Source organism: Sardina pilchardus, chromosome 1, assembly GCF_963854185.1.
Source record: "Sardina pilchardus chromosome 1, fSarPil1.1, whole genome shotgun sequence".
Lineage (NCBI taxonomy): Eukaryota > Metazoa > Chordata > Actinopteri > Clupeiformes > Clupeidae > Sardina > Sardina pilchardus.
The window spans coordinates 10179021-10202280 of NC_084994.1; the positions used below are offsets into that span (position 1 = coordinate 10179021).

The 23260-nt window shown below is 41.4% G+C and overlaps 1 protein-coding gene and 1 pseudogene across 1 annotated transcript in view; both read left to right on the forward strand.

Annotated features, from left to right (window-relative positions):
* LOC134080835 (NACHT, LRR and PYD domains-containing protein 12-like) overlaps positions 1–21847 on the forward strand; it is a 22805-nt gene extending 958 nt beyond the window's left edge. The window contains 13 exon segments of the mRNA XM_062537480.1: positions 3719–3996; positions 6023–6051; positions 6458–7620; positions 7622–8274; positions 8421–8591; positions 9088–9261; positions 10765–10932; positions 13394–13564; positions 14040–14207; positions 16456–16626; positions 17409–17582; positions 18513–18556; positions 20552–21847. Of these exon segments, the coding sequence (XP_062393464.1) occupies positions 3728–3996; positions 6023–6051; positions 6458–7620; positions 7622–8274; positions 8421–8591; positions 9088–9261; positions 10765–10932; positions 13394–13564; positions 14040–14207; positions 16456–16626; positions 17409–17582; positions 18513–18556; positions 20552–21093 (3897 nt within the window). The 5' untranslated portion in view covers positions 3719–3727 and the 3' untranslated portion in view covers positions 21094–21847.
* LOC134076331 (zinc finger protein 850-like) overlaps positions 1–23260 on the forward strand; it is a 769162-nt pseudogene that overhangs the window by 331399 nt on the left and 414503 nt on the right.

The following is a 23260-nucleotide window of genomic DNA, read 5'->3' on the forward strand; positions in this document are numbered from 1 at the left end:
CACATCATGTATTCAGTATTGAAAGGAATACGCATAGGCCCTACCGCGGACAGGATATTCTGACGAAATGCTTATCCAGAAGAATGATGATCTGGTGGTCACAGATCCATAGCGTCTTTTTTGCTAAGTGCTGCTGAGCTGCAACAACTCAGTTTCTTCTGGAGGACTAAGAACAGACCCTCTGAGTCGTGCAAGCCACAACTTCAAGGACTTTTGCAAAGCCTGAACCCCTCTGAAAATTAGTAACTCAGCAATGCTAGGCCAGAAGAACATTTTGAAAAATAATCCCTTAAATTATGACTTCTGACAGGTTTTGTGGAAATAAATGGACAGATTGAAATACCATAACATAGCCATCAACATATTTAAGGCATATCTTAAAATTGGCACATGTTGCACGTTGTTACACTTTTGTGTAGCACCCTATCTGCACCGTGTGCTTACTGACGGAGTGTGTAGGCTACATTTTAACAGAAGTGTCTTCTCATATCAAACACTAACTCTGTGCACTTAACGGAAATGACAATTGGGTAATTTCACGTCATTTCAACCAGAGTGAACGCACTTGCGTCTCAAAAAAATCTACCATGTGTACCAATGTTACCCAGCAGACACTCTGTAAAATGTTTTTGTGCTAAGATCAATACTTTTCAAGTAACAGCCAGTTTTACGGGGGGAGGGGGGTGTCAAATTTGTTCTGCCTCTTTTTTTTGTCAAAGTTCACAAGCCCATTGCTCAAGAACTAAGATATGTAGATGGCTCAAATTTTGCAGGCTGGTGCATAAATAGGAATAGTATGCAGTAAAATCACCACGAGTAGTCTGGATGATCCTGCATGGTCATAGCAGTCCCTCAAAGTTTATCAAAATGTTTTTTGACTTCTTGGCTGGGCTCTGTTTAAGCTTATACAGAAGACATATTTTTACTCAACATAACTCAGTCCCACCAAGCATCGTCCATAGCACTGTACGGACTGTACAGCAGAGGTGGAAAAGTCCAGCTTCAGGATAGCCTGGGTGTTCCCATACTGCCTTGCGCAGTGATTTCTTTCACGCTGCTAAGGCAGTCTGGAAACTAACGCCCACATTTTAGCCTGATGTTGGCGACCAATCACAGAACAGGGGAGAAAGCAAGACCATGATGAGCTATGCACAGACGCATTTGATAGACATCCGTGGCGCCCAATGAACGGATCTGGGCATTTTTTTAAAATACGAGAAAATGAACATCTGGTTGCCAGACCACGGGTGCTTCTCAAAGTCAAGGATTGCTCCTTCCAAGCCACTTTTTCAAGGACGTTACGTCATCAAATCTCGTCAAGCACGGTTCCAAAGTCAAGGATGCTTTCAAATTCTAGCAAGTACTGAGTCCTTCGTTCTGAGAATTTCGGAGAATTTTGGAGGATGCATCGATGGATCCTCGGAGTGAAGAAATAACCCACAATCCTTTGCGTATGAACAATTAGAAATTTTCTGACGGTGCGGTTTAAAAAAAAAGAGGGAGAGGGAGATGGAAAGTAGATGCAAAGAAGCAGTGCGTGTTAATGTAGGCTAAATATGAATTAAGTGTTTTGTTAATGCCATCGTATATTTGCTCAGGCATTTATACTGTATCAAGTTATTGTGCATATTCATCATAAATGCATATGTCAATGTGCATGAACAAGTTGTGATAGACTTGTTATTAATTTATCTCAGAACTTCGCCCAATACGAACTTTGTAGAAGTTTAACATTACCGTTGCTGTTGCCAATTACCGGTATAACTTTCCATTGACACTAATATAATTATAAACTACGGATTGTGATATGTGAAGACCAAGTCGAATGTGGAAATACTGTAGGCTACTCCAAAAAGTTTATTTAGAGGAAAGTGCAGCTGCAGTTGTCGGAACTCCTGTAAAAGCAGCACAATTTCCACGGTTCTAATTAAGCGCGCAGCCGGAACCGTGCACAATTGACGTGCACTTCCACACTCGCTAAGCTGTTCCATTGCATGTGATCTTGACGGCTGGAGAGGGTACTGGGAAGGTGTGTAGCCTTGTCTCTCTAGCACTCGACTTGAAAGAAAGCATTCTATCAAGGACAAGCTCTTGACTTTGAGAAATACCCAGCGTCTCATTTGAGAAGTGGTAGGTGCTAGCCAGGCTAGCTTCAGGAAGTAAAAGTCCTGCCCCATATCTGTCATCCCCTTGGGGATCAATAAAGTATCTATCTATCTATCTATCTATCCATTCCAACCAGCTGATTCTAATTAGCACAACTCCTCAGACAGGTAACAGCTAACTGATGAGATCACCTGTGTTAAGTGCACAGGTAGATCCAATACATGGTTGGACTTTCACTATCTGAAGCTGGACTTTTCCACCTCTACTGTACAGCCCGTTAGTGGGGAGAGAAGAGGATCCACTGGCTCTCGGTATCCAGTGTGTCTCCGTACCGCTCCACTGCACCCACATACACCGCCGGGAGAAGGAAGACACTCAGTCCACCCACCCAGCTGCACTCGACACTTCACACCAGGCAGGTGCATTAAGTCCAGCCTCCGTTCTGCACACGGACACCAGTCTGCTCTTCTGTGGGCAAAAACACGGCACTCAACTCATTCACTCCCAGGTGCCTGCCCACACATATAAAAGTCAGGAATTGTTGGTACTCTCCTGTATTAGGTGATGACTTGCGTTTTGCTCTCTCTCCTGCTGCGATGGCCCTTCCATGTTCGCGTAGTAGGCCGCTGCTTCCAAGTCCTCACCCCCAGGGGCCACAAATGCACTCTCACACACGAGGATACCCGGTGATGACCCACTCATGCCAGTAGTAAGAGACCGGAGTAGGCACTTCCCTTTAGTCGGCATGCGATCATGCTTTCGCTTTTCCCCACACCGATCTGTTGATGTTGTTGTTGTTGTTGTTGTTGTTGTTGTTGTGAGTAACGGGTAAGTGCAGTGCCGTAGTTGGATAAGAAATGCAAAAGATATTGATAAATGTATTGATAAAATAGGCATACAATGACTCTCCCACCATTCTACTGTAGCCACTCCCCCGTCTGCTTGTTTGTATGTTAACCGCATATCTGTCAAACCATCCATGGGATTCATTTCAGACTTGGCAGTTGTCTTGCTACAGATACCAGTAAGTGCAGTGTCAAGTTTGGCGTTGTTTGAATAAGAAATTAAAACAATATTGTTAAATGTTTTGGTATAAGAAGCACACATTGTTTCTCCGCTCTACTGTAGCCACTCCCCCTCTCACACATAGTGTGGGACCACAGACAGAGAGGATAGAAGTGGAGCTCAGTATCAATGCACAAAGAAAGAAGACATGCGTGACGCGTCACAGCTTGGAATTCGCCCACTACCAAATTGAAACACTGCAAAAAAAAAGCAAATCAAGAGTTGCAAACGTCCATGTTGAAAAATATATAGAGTTTCAGCACTGGTGACTGATGTGTCTGCTTCTTTGCATCTTTTAGGCTCTTTTTATTGCACAAACCTGCATCGTTTTGTCTTGTAAGGACTCTGTTCATATAGTACAAACCTTTTAATGACATTTTTAATCTGTTAAGAGGCAAAGAGGGCACATTTAGATGATGCCCCCATACCTAGCAGGACTCCAGACTAACCTTAGAACTACAACAGTGATAAAAGCTAAATGGGCACCTTGGCAAACATCCTAGACCTTTTCTCTCAAGACCAACAATCTGTATTTATTGTATGACAGGTGAGTGCCATGGCGAAGAACATTCTGGACCTGCTCTTCAGAACTCTGGATGAGTTGGAGGAGGCACAGCTGAAGCGGTTCAAGTCACACCTGTCTGACACTGAGGGGACCATGGAGGGGTTTGAGTCCATCCCCAAAGGATCGCTGGAGCACAGTGACGCTACAGATGTTGCCTCTAAGATGAAGGAGGCATATGGGGGGGAAGGCTCAGTGAAAATGACTCTGACCATCCTGAGGAAGATGAACCTCAACAACCTGGCAGACAAACTAGAAGAGAGGTAGACATACACAACTCACCAGTTGCAAGTTGCTCAGTGAAATTAAATGTCAAATCTTCCATGTGAGGAAGATTGTAATGTAAGACTGCAAGACATATTGTAGTGATATTTTATTTTTGAGGGCTTTTGAGATCTGGTGGTGATTTAGAGTTTGGATTTAGATTATGCCCTGTAACTCAGGCTGGAAACCTGCACATCTATCTCTCCTGCTTCCTGTCCACGTTTGCTGGGTCCAATCACAAACTGGCTTATCCACCAGGCACACCCAGGCACACCCGGTCTGATTGGTTGAGGGACTATGCAAGCATATGGAGTCATTGGAACTATGTCCATTGATCATGCCTCTTGTGCAGTAGAAATAAAGAGCAGACTCCCCAGACTAATACTCAATCTTAAAAGATTGAGTTTAAGATGGTAACAGACAGCCAGACTAGGGTTATTAATTATTCCTTTAAGGTAAAATGAATCCTTTAATTTTTCCAAAGGAGAAATTTGCTTTTTGCAACCCACTTTTCTCTCTCTCTCTCTCTCTCTCTCTCTCTCTGACACATACACACACACACACACACACACACACACACACACACACACACACACACACACACACACACACACACACACACACACACAGACACACAGACAGACACACCCTATGCATCATCAGTAAGACATGCAACAATACAAACTCCTGCTCCCCTGCACTACACCTGTTTGAGCACATGTGGAATAGCTACTGTGTACAGCCATTTATCACAGTAACACAATCTCGTCATCCTGGTCCTGCACTAATGCTAAAATACGAAATAAATAGATAAATAAATACAACAACAAAGATAACCTGTTCTGATTGGAAGCCACAGTTCCTAAGAATAGATATTGTCATTGTATAATGTATAAAAATTGTAGTCAGTAAAACAGCTCTAGTAGTTCTAAAGTGCCTTGTGCTATTGGGGTGGTGCTTATTGTGCAATCTAACAGCAGTGGGCAGGAAGGACCAGCGATGTCTCTCCTTTACACACAGGGTGTAGCAGCCTGCACTGAAACAGCTGCTCAGTATTGTCAGAGTGACATGCATTGGGTGACGCTCATCACCCAGCACAGATGTTAGCTTAGCCACCATCCTGCTCTCTCCCACTGTCTCTGTTGGGTCAAGCTAACATCCCAGAACAGCACTAGCCCTCTTAACAAGTTTGTTCAGTTTCATCCTGTCGGCAGTCGAGATACCGCTCCCCCAACATACTACCGCATAGAAAATGGCTGATGCCACCACTGAGTTGTAAAATGTTCTCAAAAGTGCCCACTAAACCCCAAACGATCCGAGTTGCCTCATCAGATACAGCCTGCTCATGCCCTTTTGGTAGAGTGCAGCCGTGGTGTTGGACCAGTCCAGCTTACTCTTCAGGTGAACATCCAGGTGTCACCCTCACCATCTCATTTCCCTGAATGCTCACTGGTGCTGATGGGGGATGACCTTTCCTATGGAAATCCACCACCAGTTCTTTGGTCTGGGCCGTATTGAGTTGGAGATGGTTCCTCAGGCACCAGTCCATAAAATACTGCATGAGATCTCTGTACTCAATGTCATCATACTCCTAGGCCTACTACACGTGACATCCCCCCTGCACACATGAGAGTTTGTGAGGGCTGTGCCACTCGTGCCGCTCATTTACTTTCCTAAATTATTGCAAATATAGACTTGGTTGGGATTTCCGAACAGTTAATGTTACTTTGTTGATATTTGGGAAACTGATCAAGTGCCACAACAGCAAATGAACCTCAGAAACAATATGCTACATTAAAGCATTAAAGCTCATGATATTCAGACTGGCCCAGAACGCACTCACTCACACACACACACACACACACACACACACACACACACACACACACACACACACACACACACAGACAAAGGTATTTCTCCAATACTTTTATGAACATTCTGTTGTACACATATACAGTATAAGTGATTTATTGAAATGCTTTTATAATGAATTTGCATTGTCTTCTTGTCATGTTTCTCCAGGGATGCTGCAATGTCATCAAAGCAAGATGGTAAGACTTTAATACATTCTACAGCTGTACCACATGTTTGTGTACTAGTCACTGAATTGTTATGAAACTTTTATTTTTACTTTTTGTTTGAGGGAGCACTTGTTCAATACTCAAATAAGAAAGATGGTTGACTTTTATAATGACAATCTACTAAAATGTGTGCAGCATATTTATGATGCACTAGTTATGTATAACTAAAATATAGCAAATAGTCATCATTATGGGTATAGATGATTTTTTTCCATGGAACATCACTCATCATAAATTAATACAGTTGCATAGTAACTAATACAAAGTAATTGTACAAAGTAGTCTACAGTAAATGTATACAGTTGTACAAAAACAGGTGTGAATTATTCTGGCTGAGTACAGTGGATTGATTTCTTATTATGTTTCTTTTTGACAGATGCAATTCTGCAGGTAGTCAAAGAAAAACACAAAAAGTGGATGAAAGAGAAGTTTGGTAAGATTTATGAGTGTACCGAGAGGGGAAGCAACAGAACACTCCTGAGTAAAGTCTACACAGAGCTCTACATCACAGAGGGAGAGAGTGAAGGAGTCAACACTCAACATGAGGTTCGCAGGATTGAAACGCTGTCAAAATCCCAAAAGGCAAAGAAAGACAAAATCGACTGTAATGACATCTTTAAGCATTCAGAGGAAGATGAGAAAATCCGAACTGTGATGACTACAGGCATTGCTGGCATCGGAAAATCTGTATGTGTGCAAAATTCCATCCTGGACTGGGCAGAAGGAAAGGCCCATCAAGATGTTGATTTCATATTTGCACTTCCGTTCCGACAGTTAAACTTGAAACAAATTAAGTCATACACTCTTCTCGAACTCCTCCTTGACTTTCATCGGGGACTGGATGGAAAAGTCATACATCCGGAAATGTTAGGAGAGTTCAAGATCATGTTCATCTTTGATGGTCTGGATGAGCGCAAACTCTCCCTGAGGAATGTGGAACAAGACATGGATGATCTCCAGGATACTGCATCAGTGGATGTGTTGATAGCCAACCTCATCACAGGTAATCTATTGCCTAATGCGCTTATTTGGATAACCTCCCGACCAGCAGCTGTCCAACGGATCCCTACTGAATACATAGACAGGTGGACAGAGGTACAAGGATTCAATGACCAACAGAAGGATGACTACTTCAAGAAGAGGATTACGAATCCAGAGGAAGCGGACACTGCCATCGCCCACATTAAAAGGTCTAAGACTCTCTACATCATGTGCCACATCCCTGTCTTCTGCTGGATCTTAGCCACTGTGCTTCTGAAAATGATCAATCTTACCAGTACAAGTGACTACCCTCAAACACTGACTGAGATCTATATCTATTTCCTGCTCACTGAGACACGTAGGAAGGGACAAAAATATGACAAAGGCTTTGAACGAGATGATAAAAAACGTCTGGAGTCCAACAAAAAGCCTATTTTGAAATTATCTAAACTAGCATATGGAGAACTGCTGAAGGGAAATATCTTGTTTAATGAAGACAGTTTGAGAGAATGTGGCATCAATGAAGAAGACATGACATTGTACTCTGGCATGTGCTCATGAGTTCTTCATGAGTGAGCTTGTTCTCGACCAACATAAAGTCTATTGCTTTGTGCATCTGAGCATTCAGGAGTTTCTGGCTGCATTGTTTGTGTTTCACTCCTTTGTTATTAGGGACACAGAAGCCCTGAGACAATTTACCTCACGAGAATCTGAGAAATGTCAGACTAAGGAGGACTCAACAGCCCCTTCCAACCTTTCCATGGCTGAGTTTTTCAGAACTGAAATAGACAAATCCATCCAGAAGGAAGATGGACATCTGGACCTTTTCCTTCGCTTTCTCTTAGGCATCTCACTTGAGTCCAACCAGAAACTCCTACAAGGCCTTCTGCCACACATAGAGAGAAGCTCAGACAACCATAAGAAAACAGCCCAGTACATCAGAAGAATTCTGAGTGAGGACAAAAAAGTCCCTGAAAGATGCATGAATCTGATCCTCTGTTTATCGGAGATAAAGGACAACACCCTTCATCAGGAGATTCAGCAGTACATAGACTATGGAGCAAATCTCTCACCTACCCAATGTTCACAACTGGCCTACATGCTTCTGGTGTCAGAGGAAACACTTAATGAGTTTGACCTGGCTAAGTACAAGACATCAAGTGAGGGTCGTGAGAGACTGCTTATAGTATTGAAGTCTTGTAGGAAAGCACGGTGAGTAAGAATAGCAGTTCTGTTATACATTTGAATCTGAATTATAATAAACTACAGAGCAACAAATCATCTACTTAATACTGGTGATGTCATATCTTGTTACATTTCGCAATAGTCACTCTGCCACATTTGTTATGCTACTACAGATTGGTTGGTTGTGATCTCAAAGAGGATTCCTGTAAGATCCTAGCATCTGCTCTTAAGTCAAACTCCCTGTTGAAAGAACTGGACCTGAGTTCTAATCCTCTGAGGGATTCTGGAGTGAGGTTGCTGTCTGTTGGGCTGAAGCATACTAACTGCAAACTGAAAACACTGAGGTTAGTGATGTGGTTACAATATGATGAGGTCAACAAATTGCTTAAACTGTAGGCTACTTAATATTGGCGTTGTCTTGGAGGGTATAGTGGTGATGTAACACCTAGTTACACTGACATGTGTGAGTCGCTCACTGCAATAAATAAGACTGACTACATGGAACATTACGTTTTTCCAGACCTGATACCCTTGTGACACAAAAAGGCGTATCATGCTACATGGTAGAGATACAATGTACACATCATTTGAATCAGGAGAACTAGCCCGTTATAATGGTATATATATTTACCTCCGCCAAGGTGATTATGTTCATCGGGGTTTGTTTGTTTGTCTGTTAGCAAGATGACTCAAAAAGTTATGGATGGATTTCGATGATTTTCAGGAAATATCTGAAATTACCCAAGGATTTGAATCTGAATGATAAATTAAAATGCAACAAAATAGCTACTTAATACTGGTAATGTAGTATCTTGTCTGCCATGTCTTATGTTACTGCAGATTGGCTGGTTGTGATCTACAAAAGGATTCCTGTGCGGTCCTAGCATCTGTGCTTCAGTCAGAAAACTCCCTGTTGAAAGAGCTGGACCTGAGTTCTAATCCTCTGGAGGATTCTGGAGTGAGGTTCCTGTCTGTTGGGCTGGAGCATACAAACTGCAAGCTGGAAGCAATGAGGTTAGTGATGTGGTTACAATATGATGAGGTCAACAAAATAGTTACAACTGTGGGCTACTATATACTGGCATTGTATTAGAGGACAATAGTGGTGATGTAATAGTTAACCTGAAATTTACATGACATAACACTATTTAGAATGGTTAGAATTGCTAAAGAGTAGAATATTTTCATTCCCCAATTTGACATATGACCCTTACATAGATATAATGGTCAAAAAAGACACTTAGCTAAATAGTGGATGTCTTATACTCTGAAGAGGCTAAATCAATTCAATCAATCAGAAAAGCTGAGGTACAGACTGGTGACTGCTTCTCTGTTCTTTAGTAGAATAAAGCACACAAAGAGACACTGGCACATGTGTTAGGTTTGCAAAAGAGGAAAAAAAATGTTTAATTTTACAACCCCAAATCAAAAAACGTTGGGACACCGTGTAAAATTCAAATGTAACAGGCAAAACTATACCCATTAAAGAATGTTAACAGTTCAGCATGTATTATTTTCAGTCTATTCAGGGGGCTAAATGGCTATGTGGTCATGTCGGTAGGTTTCAGTGAATGTTCACCTAATAAATTCCCAATCAAACCAACAGACTAGGATGGGAACTGGTGAAGTAGAGAATTTATTTACACTTCACCCTAGTTGAATGAAAAATAAACATGGAAAATAATAAACAAAACAACAACAACAAATAAATGCATAATAATAATCACAAAAGAGTATCAGTAACTCATCCAAGAGCTCAGTATTAACCTGTAATTATTCACCTGCTAATCACACTGGTGGAGTTTTAAAGAATAAAGTTTCAAACACTTTATAGTGTTACCTTAAGCTTATATTTTCTTTCAAATTGAATTCCTTAAGTTGCTCGCAAATTTCATATCGCATATTTAGCTGCAAAAAGAACATAAACAAGATATTAAATGTTGAAAATGAAAATGTTGACTATTGAGTTGTAAATAAGATGGTGTCTGTTGAGGGCAAAACATGAACAGTTTGTTATATCTTGCTTGTCCATCTGTAAAGTGTGTTTTTCATCACTGCTGCTCCAGATTCCCCAATCGTGATTATCACAAGTTTGAAAACGCTCCCTCCCCTTCAGCTAGGTAGCCAAGATGGTGTCTGTTTAGGGCAAAAAGTGTCCACCATTCCACATTCAGCCGTTATGAGAGTACCACCCAGGGACTAGCAGGCACTCATGGACTCAAATTAGGTATTGCAAGTACAGAAGTACGACATCTAAGACACAGCCCGTGTCTTATTTGCTCTGTTTAGATTACTTCAGGGTCACCAGACCAACCCCTACAGAAGGAGGTATCAGCACATGTGTATTTTGTCAACATGAAAGAACATGTGTAATGTTTTGGAGTTCAACTTCTGTCTCAGATTGTAATTTCCACAGCAAACAACAGACCTAAACATTGGTGATACCCTTTTTTACATTTAGTATCTAAACACCTTGCATAGTATTTTGTCATATAATGTTGTCATACTCTTTTGCAGACTTGCTAATTGTAATATCACACATAATTCCTGTGAGATTGTGGCTTCAGTTCTGCAGTCAACAAACTCCCTCATAAAGCTGGACTTGGGTTTAAATGACCTGGGGGATTCTGGAGTTGACCTTCTCTCTAAGGGATCTAGTCCCCTCTGCAATCTGCAGACATTAAGGTTGGTGCAGGCCATGCATATTCTGAATTAATTCTGTAATTGTTTGTGTACTTCATTTTTTTTGTTAATAATATGTGTGATATCATGAAAGGTTTTTATTTGAAGCAGGTGGGATGTAGAGCAGAGAAGAGTCTAAACGTGATGCCAAGCAAGCAGAAGTTTTATGTCACAGCAGTAGTCCAACGCAAAACATTCAATCCAATTAAAAAAGATTTAGTGGGTAGCACAGAAAATATACCTTCACAAAGTCCAGTTGTTTTGACCGTCAGCAAAAATTGACCAAAAAGTGTTTTTCTGAATGAAAATACATCAAATAAGCGGTGAGCCAAACGCTTTCAAAATAGCATTTTTAAACCAGCAATATTGCTCAAAACAGCACCAAACCTTATCAGGAGCTTGCTCTGGGTCCCTACACATAAAACGTTTATAACAGAAGACTGTTAAGAATGTAGATGTCGCCCCATCATAGTCGCAAAGTGACACATGTGCAACTCACATCTGCACCTGACTCACATCGGGTAGCAACATGCTCTCTGTCTCAGCTCCCTTTGTTCTCTGTCCCTCTGCGCCTGCTCATTTGCACCTGTCCGTGTGGTGCACTCTGGGACACGTAGTTCGGTTGGGGGCCATGTTGTCGTGGGATAGGCACTTCTGTACCACATGTCCACTTGTGATGCCACATACGCTATAGTGACAGTTCTACTTTTGAGCCTATTTGTGAGTCCTTAAATAACTCATCTGTGTCACATTAGTTTACAATGGAGCAATTTGGCTCATTTGAGAGTGGCGTTGGTAGCACATATGGTTCTGGCTGTCATTTGTTGTTTGCTGTTGGTTTATGGCTCTGCTGCAGACGAGTCCCACCCACTTTGTAATTGTTACATGCATTGTTACATGCTTTTGCCATGCAAAATGTCAGTGCTGTTTTAAAACTGTTAGTATATCTCCGAAGTTCATGTAAAATCCATTCCACGTCATTACAAATGCTACAATGGAACTACATCTCATTCTCAGGTTTTCATTACCTGTTCCTCACAGCAAACATGTGCTTGCGCATGAGGGTGCAGCAAATTAACTTCAGAAATAATATATCTATATATTCATACTGGCCCAAAATGTAAACGGCTCACTGGGAATCCTCCCTATAAGCTCCCAATTAGCCATTCCAGACCTGCATTCAAAACATTAAAGAAATCAATTCAACAGATATAACTGCATGCAAGATTGACCAGGTTATTAAAGGAACACTTCGCTGTTTTTTCATATTAAACTATGTTATTCCCTTTACTAAGATGAGTTGATACATACCTCTCACGTTTCAATGCGTGCACTCACTGGCTCTGGTGCGCGGTGTTACGGTGATAGCACTTAGCTAGCTCAGTTCATTCATTAGGATCCAAACAGAGATTAAGTTAGAAGCGACCAAACGCCTCCATGTTTTCCCTATTAAAATACAGTTATACGAGTAGTCACACGACCAAGTATGGTGAGACAAAATAAAACGTGATGCATTTCGAAGCAGGTAAGAGGGATAACTATATTGTGTGGCGCAGTAATATCCTCACTCCTGCACTTTCAGTTTCACTTTGGAGTGAGGATATTACTGCGCTGAGTCTAGTGCTCCCAATGTTATTCCGCCACACAATATAGTTATCACTCTTACCTGCTTAGAAATGCATCACGTTTTATTTTGTCTCACCATACTTGGTCGTGTGGCTACTCGTGTAACTGTATTTTAATAGGAAAAACATGCTCAATGAGCCAGATTTTATGTCCATTGTATGTCTATGGAGGAATATCTTACAGGTGAATGTGCTAAAATGTTGAACTCCTAGATATCCTTAGAACTAGTATGTAAATGAGCCATTATCTAATGAAATGTACAATTATTTGCTTAGCCTACATTATACAGCTACTTTAACAGATTTTTCTTTTGTTTTTAATTTTTTTTTGTCACAAATTAGAGTGAGAGACGTTAGCCTGTAGTTTAGATGTTATGAAATAGATAAGCTACAGGCAGGGGTGTAGTGGTCTATGCTCTATCATGTTTTTTTTTTTTTTTTTTTTTTTTAAAAAGGCATGCAGAACATGTTTGATGATGGTGGAGGTTATTATCCAATGTTTATAACAATACCAGTGGATTAAATGGTTCCAGTGTTGATGAGTATACATATTGTGAATGCAGATAATACAGTGTGATTTTTGAATATTAAAAGTTGGTGAATAAACTCTTTTGCGAGGTGGATAAACTGTGTTTATTTGCGTTTAGTCTCCACTACAATACTGGCTATAGGCCCACGTTTTTAAAATATAAGCTCTTAAAAGATTGATCTTAGTATTGTGATAGCCAGACTATGTACTGTCGTTACAGGGGAATAATCTGTCTTGATTATGTTGATTTAGTGGTGCAGTGTTCAAACAATAGCCCTTTAATTTGATCTTTTCTCATGTTGTTATGCAGACTTGCTGCATGCAAACTCTCAGAGAAGTCATGTGGAATTGTGGCTACTGTTCTACAGTCACCAAACTCCCTGATAGAGCTGGACCTGAGTCACAATGTCCTGAGAGATTCTGGAGTTCAGCTTCTCTCTGAGGGACTGTCTAGTCCCCACTGCAAACTGCAGACATTAAGGTTGGTGTAAGGCCATTTTTGACATACTTTTTGTATTTGTTTGTTTCCTTAATTGTTGTTAGCTATAGTGACAGTGAAACATGCAAGTCGTTTAGCCCTTCAGCATTAACTCTTGCTTAACACAACATTTAGCTTTTGCAGAATTGATATTACAGATAAACCTCATCCGTTTTTACAAATAAGCCGATACAAGTCAACAAGGCCAATATTGGTTGATGATCATGTGAGGCCAATATTCATTGCACCCCTACAATTTAGCTACATCATACCTTGGACTACATCAAAGTAAAATCTTTCAGGTGTGCGTGCCTGCGTGCGTGCATGTGTGTATAGTGTGTGTGTGTGGGTTTGACCATAGTGATACACAGTGATTTTTGCACTGTTGTTGAAATGTCTCTAGATTGTTATTTATTCATCAGGGCACTGTGTATACTATATATTCCATTAATTCATGTTTTGTTGTGTTCTTATGCAGGCTTGCTGATTGTAAGCTCACAGATAAATTATGTGAGATTGCTGCTTCAATTCTACAGTCACCAAACTCCCTGCTACAGCTGAACTTCAGTAACAATGACCTGGGGGATTCTGGAGTCCAGCTTCTCTCTAAGGGACTGTTGAGTTCCAATAGCATGCAGATATTATGGTTGGAATAAGCACTTATGTGTTTCCTGATATTTTTTATTTTATTGTTTAATTAGGCAAATATTGGCTGATACCGTTAGGACAATATGTCATTCATCCCTTCAAGTCATCCACTTAACACATTACACTAGCCTACATCTTATTAAAACCTTTTAGATCTGTGCGTGTGTGTGTAATCTTTGTCATTACAGGAGAATAATGTCTCCTGATTATGTTGACTGTTGTTACAGGTGGCTCAGAGGCCGCAACATAAAATGGAGACGGAAATCAGAGCAGAAGCTCTCGTCACTACCACAAATGTGCATGCTTACAGTTGGGCTCGCACACACACACACACACACACACCCTGCTGAGGATGATAGGAGATTACTCTCCTGCTCTAGCACATCCTTGTCTTCCTCTTCATCCAGGAGCTATCTATCCTACATGTCCATGTCCTTGGGGTCATGTTTGCCAATTACCTGGAGCTCATCAGCATTGATTGGTTGATTGAAAATTGATTGATTGAAACTTTATTGAACATCAAGTGTTCAGAAGGATATAAAAAAACACAATAAAGCCCAAAGGCTATACTAAGTGTCATTCCTTTGGCTAAACCATAGCAGCCAATTTACAAGCGAACACTGATTCATTAGGAAGGAGATGACATGCCTATAGGCCTACTGTGTTTGTAGCCATAACCACCCAATTACGTCAGAGTCATTATTTATTGTGGTTTTTGTTAGGTACATGAAGAACTCTTTTCCAGAACGCTGCCTACATTCATTTTTGAAAACATTCTGTCATGTTGTGTAATTTCGGGTAACATAAAAAGTACAGTTGGGTTGTTTTGATTGAAAGACAAATCAAATAACAGCCTAACCCAATTAGGCTCCACTGAAATTACTTGGAAAACAAAATAATCATAAAAAATGATTTATGGAAATGCTTTAAAATGATGGATATAGCGTTTTGGGTACATTACTATTTCTATCCTATCTGTTCTATATTTCTATCTTTTTTCTCTTACCACTGTCCTGTCCTATCCTTTCTCTTTATTGTCTGGCACGAGAGATAGCCACGTCACCTTCGGAATAAATACTGCAGCGCGCAGCCGTTAAAGTTATTTCTGAGTCCGTGAGTGAACCACATCGAGTAGCTCTGCTCTCTGCCTCGTTTTGCTGTGGGTGGTGGGACAAAATACTTAAATTTTATCGCCAGGTAGGCATGTAAACTCTTTTTCCTTTCCTTTCAGTACTTCTTAAGATATCGGGTTAATCAATTAATTATACTAGAATTAGTTATTCAGTAAAACCGGGGAAAGGACGTTGGACCTTACGGTTAACGGTTGACAGCTCAACTTTTCGGGTAACGACGCTATTATGATAGCTGAGTGTCTAGCTAACCACAACGGTGTTGTTCTTAACACTGGTGAGAAATGTCTTATTTAACGTTACCTTTGTTATTGATGTATGTCAGATTGACAATAAGTTCAAGAGTATTTTTTTCTCATCATTTCATTTCGTTTCTAATGGAAGCGAAACGTTATGGTTCGCCTCTGAATGCCGTTGTCCGATGTTAGTGTTCCACATAAGAAAGTAGCAACAAGAGTAGCAGCTAGCTAGCTAAACCACAGCGGGTAACGTTAGTCAACAGCTCTGCTGCCTCGTCCTTGAATCTTCTCGCCAGGTTTTGAGTAGTTGTATCAGAGGGCAGAAACTCGGGCTCAAAGACCGCCCTGAAAATTATCGAATCTTCTCGCCAGGCTTTGAGGACATCTGTTTTGCGCGTAGCGCTCTATGATCTTTGGTTTTACTAACGTTAGATCTGCTGTGATCCAACGGCTGCTGTTAGTGTCGCCAACGGCTGGTACTGAGTCTGCGGCCCGAGGCCCGAACGTTTAGGTTTTTTTCTAAACAGTTAAATTTGAACGATTTGTTAACATTCCATTGTAACAGTATTGCGTCTTTACCTTTGTCAAGTCCACATACAAGTCCAACTCCACTGTATCTTAGCAGAGACCTTGCGAGTGTGCAAACGCTCGCCTTTAGCTGCGGGGACAACATGAGGGGATAATTTATGCTATATCAGTGTAGTAGCCTATAGTAAGCGAATTCCTTTACCAGCTGAACGGCTGCTGATCCCAGTATGGCGACAGTAGCGATCTGATATGATGTTGTGTTCTTGATTTTGATTTATTTATCAGGGCATTATGGAAACACTAGATCTTTCCATGTATTCATGTTATGTTTTGTTGTGTTTCTATGTAGGCTTGCTGATTGTAAACTCACAGATAAATCTTGCGAGATTGTGGCTTCAGTTCTACAGTCACCAAACACCCTGCAACAGCTGGACTTGAGTGACAATGACTTGAGGGATTCTGGAGCTCAACTTCTCTGTAAGGGACTGTCCCATTCCAACTGCAAAATACAGACATTAAGGTGGGTGCAGACATTCCTTTGTCTTAAATTTCCTGATTAGTTAGAATAACTAAAAATAGACATCAACTGGTCAGCCAAATGAAGCAAACAAGTAGCATACTACTTTGCTTATCATTGTGCAGGGACGGTCTACCTTTTCAGCGTATTTTGTGAGTCTTAAAATGTCTGTGAACTGATCAAATCATCTGTGTCATATTAGTTTATAATGAGGCAATATGGCACAAGTGAGAGTGGCATCGGTAGCACATATTGCCATGGCTTTTATTTGGCCTTGTGCTGCAGGTAATCACAGCCATTGCAATATCTTCTACCAACGCCACTGACTCGTACCATATTGCTAACAGTTCTGCTATCAACTAATTGTGTTGAAAGACACCAAATTGTGTCTTCTATCATTTATTTAGATATTTTTCCCATTCACACTAAAAAGTAGTTCCAGTCTTCCAATAGTTCAAATTGAAATTAAAATTGAAACAACTTCCTCACTTAATAGCTGTCAAATGCAATGCTGTTATGCAATCGCTGTTCTCTCACTCTGAATGAAATGGAATGTCACAATGGACAATTCAGAGCAAAAAGCAGAGTGTCGGAGTGGGGTTGTCATGAGATATCGCCACTCAAGGAATGTTTCTTGTTCAATCAATTGATAAATAGTTTAATCGGATCTATCTGTTGTAAAATAAACAAATAACTTCAGATTCAAACAATGTCACCAGTATGCAAGGGAAAATGAAAAGGACAATCTCTCTCTCCTTCTCTCCTTCTTTCTCTCTCTCCCTCAGGCTCTCTGATTGTCTCATCTCAGAGAAGGGTTGTGGTTTTCTGGCTTCAGCTCTGACTTCAAGCCCCTCCCATCTAAAAGAGCTGGATCTGTGCTACAATCATCCTGGAGAATCAGGACTGAAGCTGTTATCCGCTAGACTGGAAGATCCTGTCTGTGAACTGGTGATACTTAAGTATGCTCGAAAAGAAACCCCAGTGCTGCACATTTAGACATTGTCTCCATTGTGTAGATCATATTCATTTCTTCATACAGAGTGTAGTGGCCTATTTTCTAATATGTCTTGTATTGTAATAGCTGCTTTATTATTGAAGTGTATTTGATGTTTCTTTTGATGCAGCATCCAATAATGCAAATATTTAGAGGTGCATTTGAAATTTGCAAACTTAGCTGAATGTTTGGGAACCTTTGCAAACAGTTTTCTGTTTGTCTCGAGTTGTCCGCGAACATTTCTGAACACTCAGTGGAGCTGGACGAAGGGTTACTGTTAAAATGGACCCTATACACCAAGAAATTCTCTGAAATCTAACTGTCCAGAGAAAGTATATTTGTCACAAACGTTCAACCCCGTTTACCAAATTTGAATGCCTCTGAGATACCAGGCTGTGAGGTTAACAGTCAAACAGGGAGCTGTGTATCCCCATGATATTTTATTTACTGATTTATTTTTTCTTGATTGTCTGTCAGAGAGGCTATTCATTCTGTATGTTGGGACACCTGGTCCCTGACACATGCATTAAATAATGGAGTTGCACTGTTGGAAAGGTTTTATTCAGAGGGAGTCATCACGTTGCTCACAAACTCTAATCTAAGTACAGGACAGACAGTGTCGGGGCTTTTTACCACAAGATTGTCTCCCTCTGAGAACTAGAGTGTCCTTGTGGCACCACCTTGGGACATGTGGATGCCTTTGTATGCGATTTTAAAGACAGCTGGAAAGAGAGTTACTTAATTACTTTATATCGAGGGAAATATACACATATAAGGCAGCAGACTATTTTCTGTGGGGTAATAGACTGCTTGACATTTCACAGGTAGCACAAACAGAAAAACAACAGTGCTTGATATCTCTGAAATGGTACATGTGTGTTTGTTTTTCTTACAGAACGGGGACTTCTGTAAGCAGAGCACGACCACATTTGCTGAGATGTAAGTTTTTTTTTAATGTTTATTCAGTGATCATTCACAGTCACATGTTTTGACATGCAATGCTTGAATGTGTGTGTGGGTATCTAATAGCAGGGTGCGTGTGTGTGTGTGTGTGTGTGTGTGTGTGTGTGTGTGTGTGTGCTTGTGCCTGTATTTGTGTTGACATGGTGTCCGTATGTGTTGTTGGTAGGGTGAGTAGAAGTGTGTGTGTGTTTGAGTTGACATGTTTTGTGTGTTGGAAGAGTGAGTAGGAGCGTGTTTGTGTTGGAATAGTGTTTGTGTGTGTGTGTGCTCCTGTGCCTGTATTTATGTTGACATGGTGTCTGTATGTGTGTTGTTGGTAGTGTGTGTGTGTGTGTGTGTGTGTGTGTGTGTGTGTGTGTGTGTGTGTGTGTGTGTGTGTGTAGGTAGGGTGAGTAGGAGTGTTTTGTGTTGGTATGGTGTGTGTGTTTGTGCATGTGTTGGCAGGGTGAGTAGGAGTGTGTGTGTGTGTTGGTAGAGTAAGTAGAAGTGTGTGTGTGTGTGTGTGTGTGTGTGTGTGTGTGTTGGTAGAGTGAGTAGAAGTGTGTGTATGTGTGTGTAGGTAGGGTGAGAAGAAGGGTGTGTCTGTGTGTAGGAAGGATGAGTAGAAGTGTGTTTGTGTTGCTATGGTGTGTGTGTGTGTGTGTGTGTGTGTGTGTGTGTTGGTAGGATGACTAGGAGAGTGTGTGTGTGTGTAGGAAGGGTGAGTAGAAGTGTGTGTGTGTGTGTGTAAGGTAGGTAGGGTGAGTAGAAGTGTGTGTGAAGTGTGTGTGTGTGTATGTGTAGGTAGGTAGGGTGAGTAAAAGTGTGTTTGTGTTGCTATGGTGTGTGTGTGTGTGTGTGTGTGTGTTGGTAAAAAGAGTAGCAGTGTGTGAGTGTCTGTTGGTAGAATGAGTAGGTGTGCGTGTCGGTAGGGTAAGTAGGAGTGTGTGTCTGTGTGTGTAGGAAGGGTGAGTAGAAGTGTGTGTGTGTGTGTGTGTGTGTGTGTGTGTGTGTGTGTGTGTGTGTGTGTGTGTATATGTAGGTAGGTAGGGTGAGTAAAAGTGTGTGTTTGTGTGTGTGTGTGTGTGTGTGTGTGTGTGTGTGTGTGTGTGTGTGTGTGTGTGTGTGTGTGTGTGTGTGTGTGTGTTGGTGAAATGAGTAACAGTGTGTGAGTGTCAGTGTGTGAGTGTGAATATGTAGGTAGACAGGGTGAGTAGAAGTGTGTGTTTGTGTGTGTGCGTGTGTGTGTGTGTGTGTTTGTGTGTGTTGGTAGGGTGAGTAGGAGTGTGTGTGTGTGTGTGTGTGTGTGTGTGTGTGTGTGTGTGTTGGTAGGGTGAGTAGGAGTGTGTGTGTGCGTTGGTAGGGTGAGTAGAAGTGTATGTTTGTTTTGATAGGGTGAGTAGAAGTATGTGTGTGTCTGTGTGTGTGTGTGTGTGTGTTTGTGTTGGTAGGGTGAGTAGGAGTGTGTGTGTGTTTGTTTGTAGAATGAGTATGTGTGTGTGTGTGTGTGTGTGTGTGTGTGTTTGTGTTGGTAGGGTGAGTAGGAGTGTGTGTGTGTTTGTTTGTAGAATGAGTATGTGTGTGTGTGTGTGTGTGTGTGTGTGTGTTTGTGTTGGTAGGGTGAGTAGGAGTGTGTGTGTGTTTGTTTATAGAATGAGTAGGTGTGTGTGTGTGTGGGGTGGGTGAGTAGGAGTTTGTGTTTGTTGGTAGGGTGAGTAGAAGTGTGTGTGTGTTTGTGTGTGTATGTGTGTTTGTGTGTGTTGGTAGGGTGTTTAGAAGTGTGTGTGTGTGTTGGTGAGTAGAAGTGTTTGTGTTGGTGTGTTGGTGTGTTGGTGTGTGTGTGTGTGTGTGTGTGTGTGTGTGTGTGTTTGTATTTCCCATGTTCATATTGTGTGTGTATGTGTGTGTGTATTCTCGTGTGCGCATGCATGTGTTTGTATGTGTTGGTAGTGCGTGTGTGTGTGTCCTCATGTTCTCTCCTCTTGTCTGCAGATGCCTGTGATCTCACACTGGACCCAAACACAGCACACAGAAATCTCTCTCTCTCTGAGGGGAACAGAAAGGTGACACGTGTGGATGAGGAGCAGCCGTATCCTGAACACCCAGAGAGATTTGACTCCACAGACTACTGGCCTCAGGTGTTGTGTAGAGAGGGTCTGACTGGACGCTGCTACTGGGAGGCTGAGTGGAGTGGAGAAGCAGCTGTTATATCTGTGGCCTATAAAAGCATCAAGAGGAAAGGGGAGAGTTATGACGTCATAATGGGACGGAATGCCAAGTCCTGGAGTCTGTACTGCTCTCCTGACAGTTACCATGTCTGGCACAATACTGAACTCACTGACATACCTGCCCGCTCCTCCGGCTCCAGAAGAGTAGGAGTGCACCTGGACTGGCCGGCCGGCACTCTGTCCTTTTACAGCGTCTCCTCTCACACACTCACCCACCTGCACACGTTCCACTCCACATTCACTGAGCCCCTCTGTCCAGGGTTTCTGGTTTTTGGCTCCTCAGTGTCCCTGTGCCAGATCACATGAGCTCCTCCTCCAACAGGTTTGTCCACCTGTCACCCTTTCTCTCAATCCTCAGTACTCCCCCTCCTTTCACTTTTCACTCTCTTTCTCCCTCTCCCCCTCTTCCTCTCTCTCTACTCCCTCTTTTTCTCCCCCTCTTTTTTCTCTTTCCCCTTTTCTGTTTTCTCCTTTTTTCCACTTCTCTCTCTCTCTCTCTCTCTCTCTCTCTCTCTCTCTCTCTCTCTCTCTCTCTCTCTCTGTGTTTCTGGTTTGAATTAAACTGTCTACTTTCTACACTGCGCAACATTCCGCAGTAGCCACGTAACCGTAGCAACACCCATTGTGATGTAAGCGCCTGGTGCTTGATCTGTGGCCCTGGCAGTTGAGCATGCTGCAGTCACCCACTCCTGTTCATACACATGTGTGATGCTGAGATGCTGTTGAGATATTGATATCTGTATATTGATATCTGTATATTCAATGTTTAGACTACTGTTTTGGTGATGCTAAACAAATGCTGATATTTTGTGCTTTTCCTGAATATGTGGATTATAAGAATGTTATTTGCTGATTTTTTGATAGGATGGTCTGACATGCCAGTGTTTCTATATGTGTTTATACAGAACTATAAAACAGCCTACTTGTTTTTTCTGACTTAAAATATGTATAAAATGTATTTCTGACTTTAAAATGTCACATTGTGAATCTGTTGTACTGTAACTGGACTTTCTATCATAGTTTTCTATGCAATAACAAAATAAAGTATATGATTTGTTTTTCTCAAAACTGTCTCTTTTTTTCTTACTTGCATTGGCCACCAATGATAACAGTCAGTACAACACTGCACCAGATGAGTGCATTGCAGTAGTATAATAACTAAGGTCACATCTCCATACTGTAGGCTGCAGGTAGATGAGTGAGGGCAGATGTGAGTTTATCTCCAGAGAACTGAAGCCTTCAAATGGCTGCATACTTGTGCTGCAAGCAGGGGTGTCACAATATATAGTTTTATGATCATCATGATAATTAAAACATGAGCATATGAATGTTGTGGAAGCACAAGATCATTTGATGATTGTTTCTTTTCTAATAAATATAATGGGCCACATTTCTGTGAGATGCTATTGGTGTGGTGTGCAGTTAATCATTGTCGAAAGGCCTTCAAAAACAAGCAGATCAATCTTTATAATTTTTAGTTCTATTAGAAAGACTCGGGGACAGGCATGATGAAAGTTAACATATGTTTTAATCCATCAAAGGATTTGCAAAAGACATCAGCAGCAATGAGAGTCTTTGGCGTAGGCCCCGTCCTCAGTCCAGGTCACTGTGCGTGCAGATCCTGCTGGAATGACGGCAGGGGGGAGGAGCCTTCCCCCTGGACACTGGACAAGGCCAAACTGGTGGTGGTTAGGGAGGGATGGTGATGGGGACATCGACAAATCGCCGGCACCTGAAAGCAGAAAGCAGGTGCAAAGACGTTTTAAAAACTGATACAGACTGGTGATTGGTCGAAAGTAGTGAATGAGAATTGAGTCTTCCTGACAGAACCTAAGGCTTACGCTTTCATTTCTGTCTGTCACATTAAACATTACAATAAATATTTCATGGCCACTAGATGGCGGCAAGGCACTGCTATTACACTATTATTTGGACGTAAGCAGTGAAATGTCGCCATCTGGTGGCCATGCAGCGCAATAGCGCCATGAAATATTGTATTTAAAATTACGGTAACAAATCTTGTTTTTCCTTAGGCTAATAATTATTTGTGTAATCCATCTGGTATATTGTGTTTTTCTTTTCAAGATTTGTAAACTGTGTTATATAAACGTTTCAGAATGTAATTACTCTGCCATCTCAACAACAGATGACCATAAATTTGAGCAGTGGCCACAGTTTTAGGGGCTGATTTCTCCACATTGTTTCAGACAAATTCTGTTATTCTTGCTGTATACATCTTGTACCAAAATGTAGTTTATTATCAAAAGTGAAATGGTTGCTGCCATAATGTCTGCATGTAAAATAATAAGTAGCCTAGATTAGGTGATGTTTCTGAGCTTTCAAAGAGGCTTCAGAAAAAACCATCACCGCACATCTGACAGGAGGTAACGGCTATTACGGTTGTCCATGAACCGTGAATGCAAACATGACATGCCATTTTAACATGCTATATCTTTACATCATTAGTTATGGC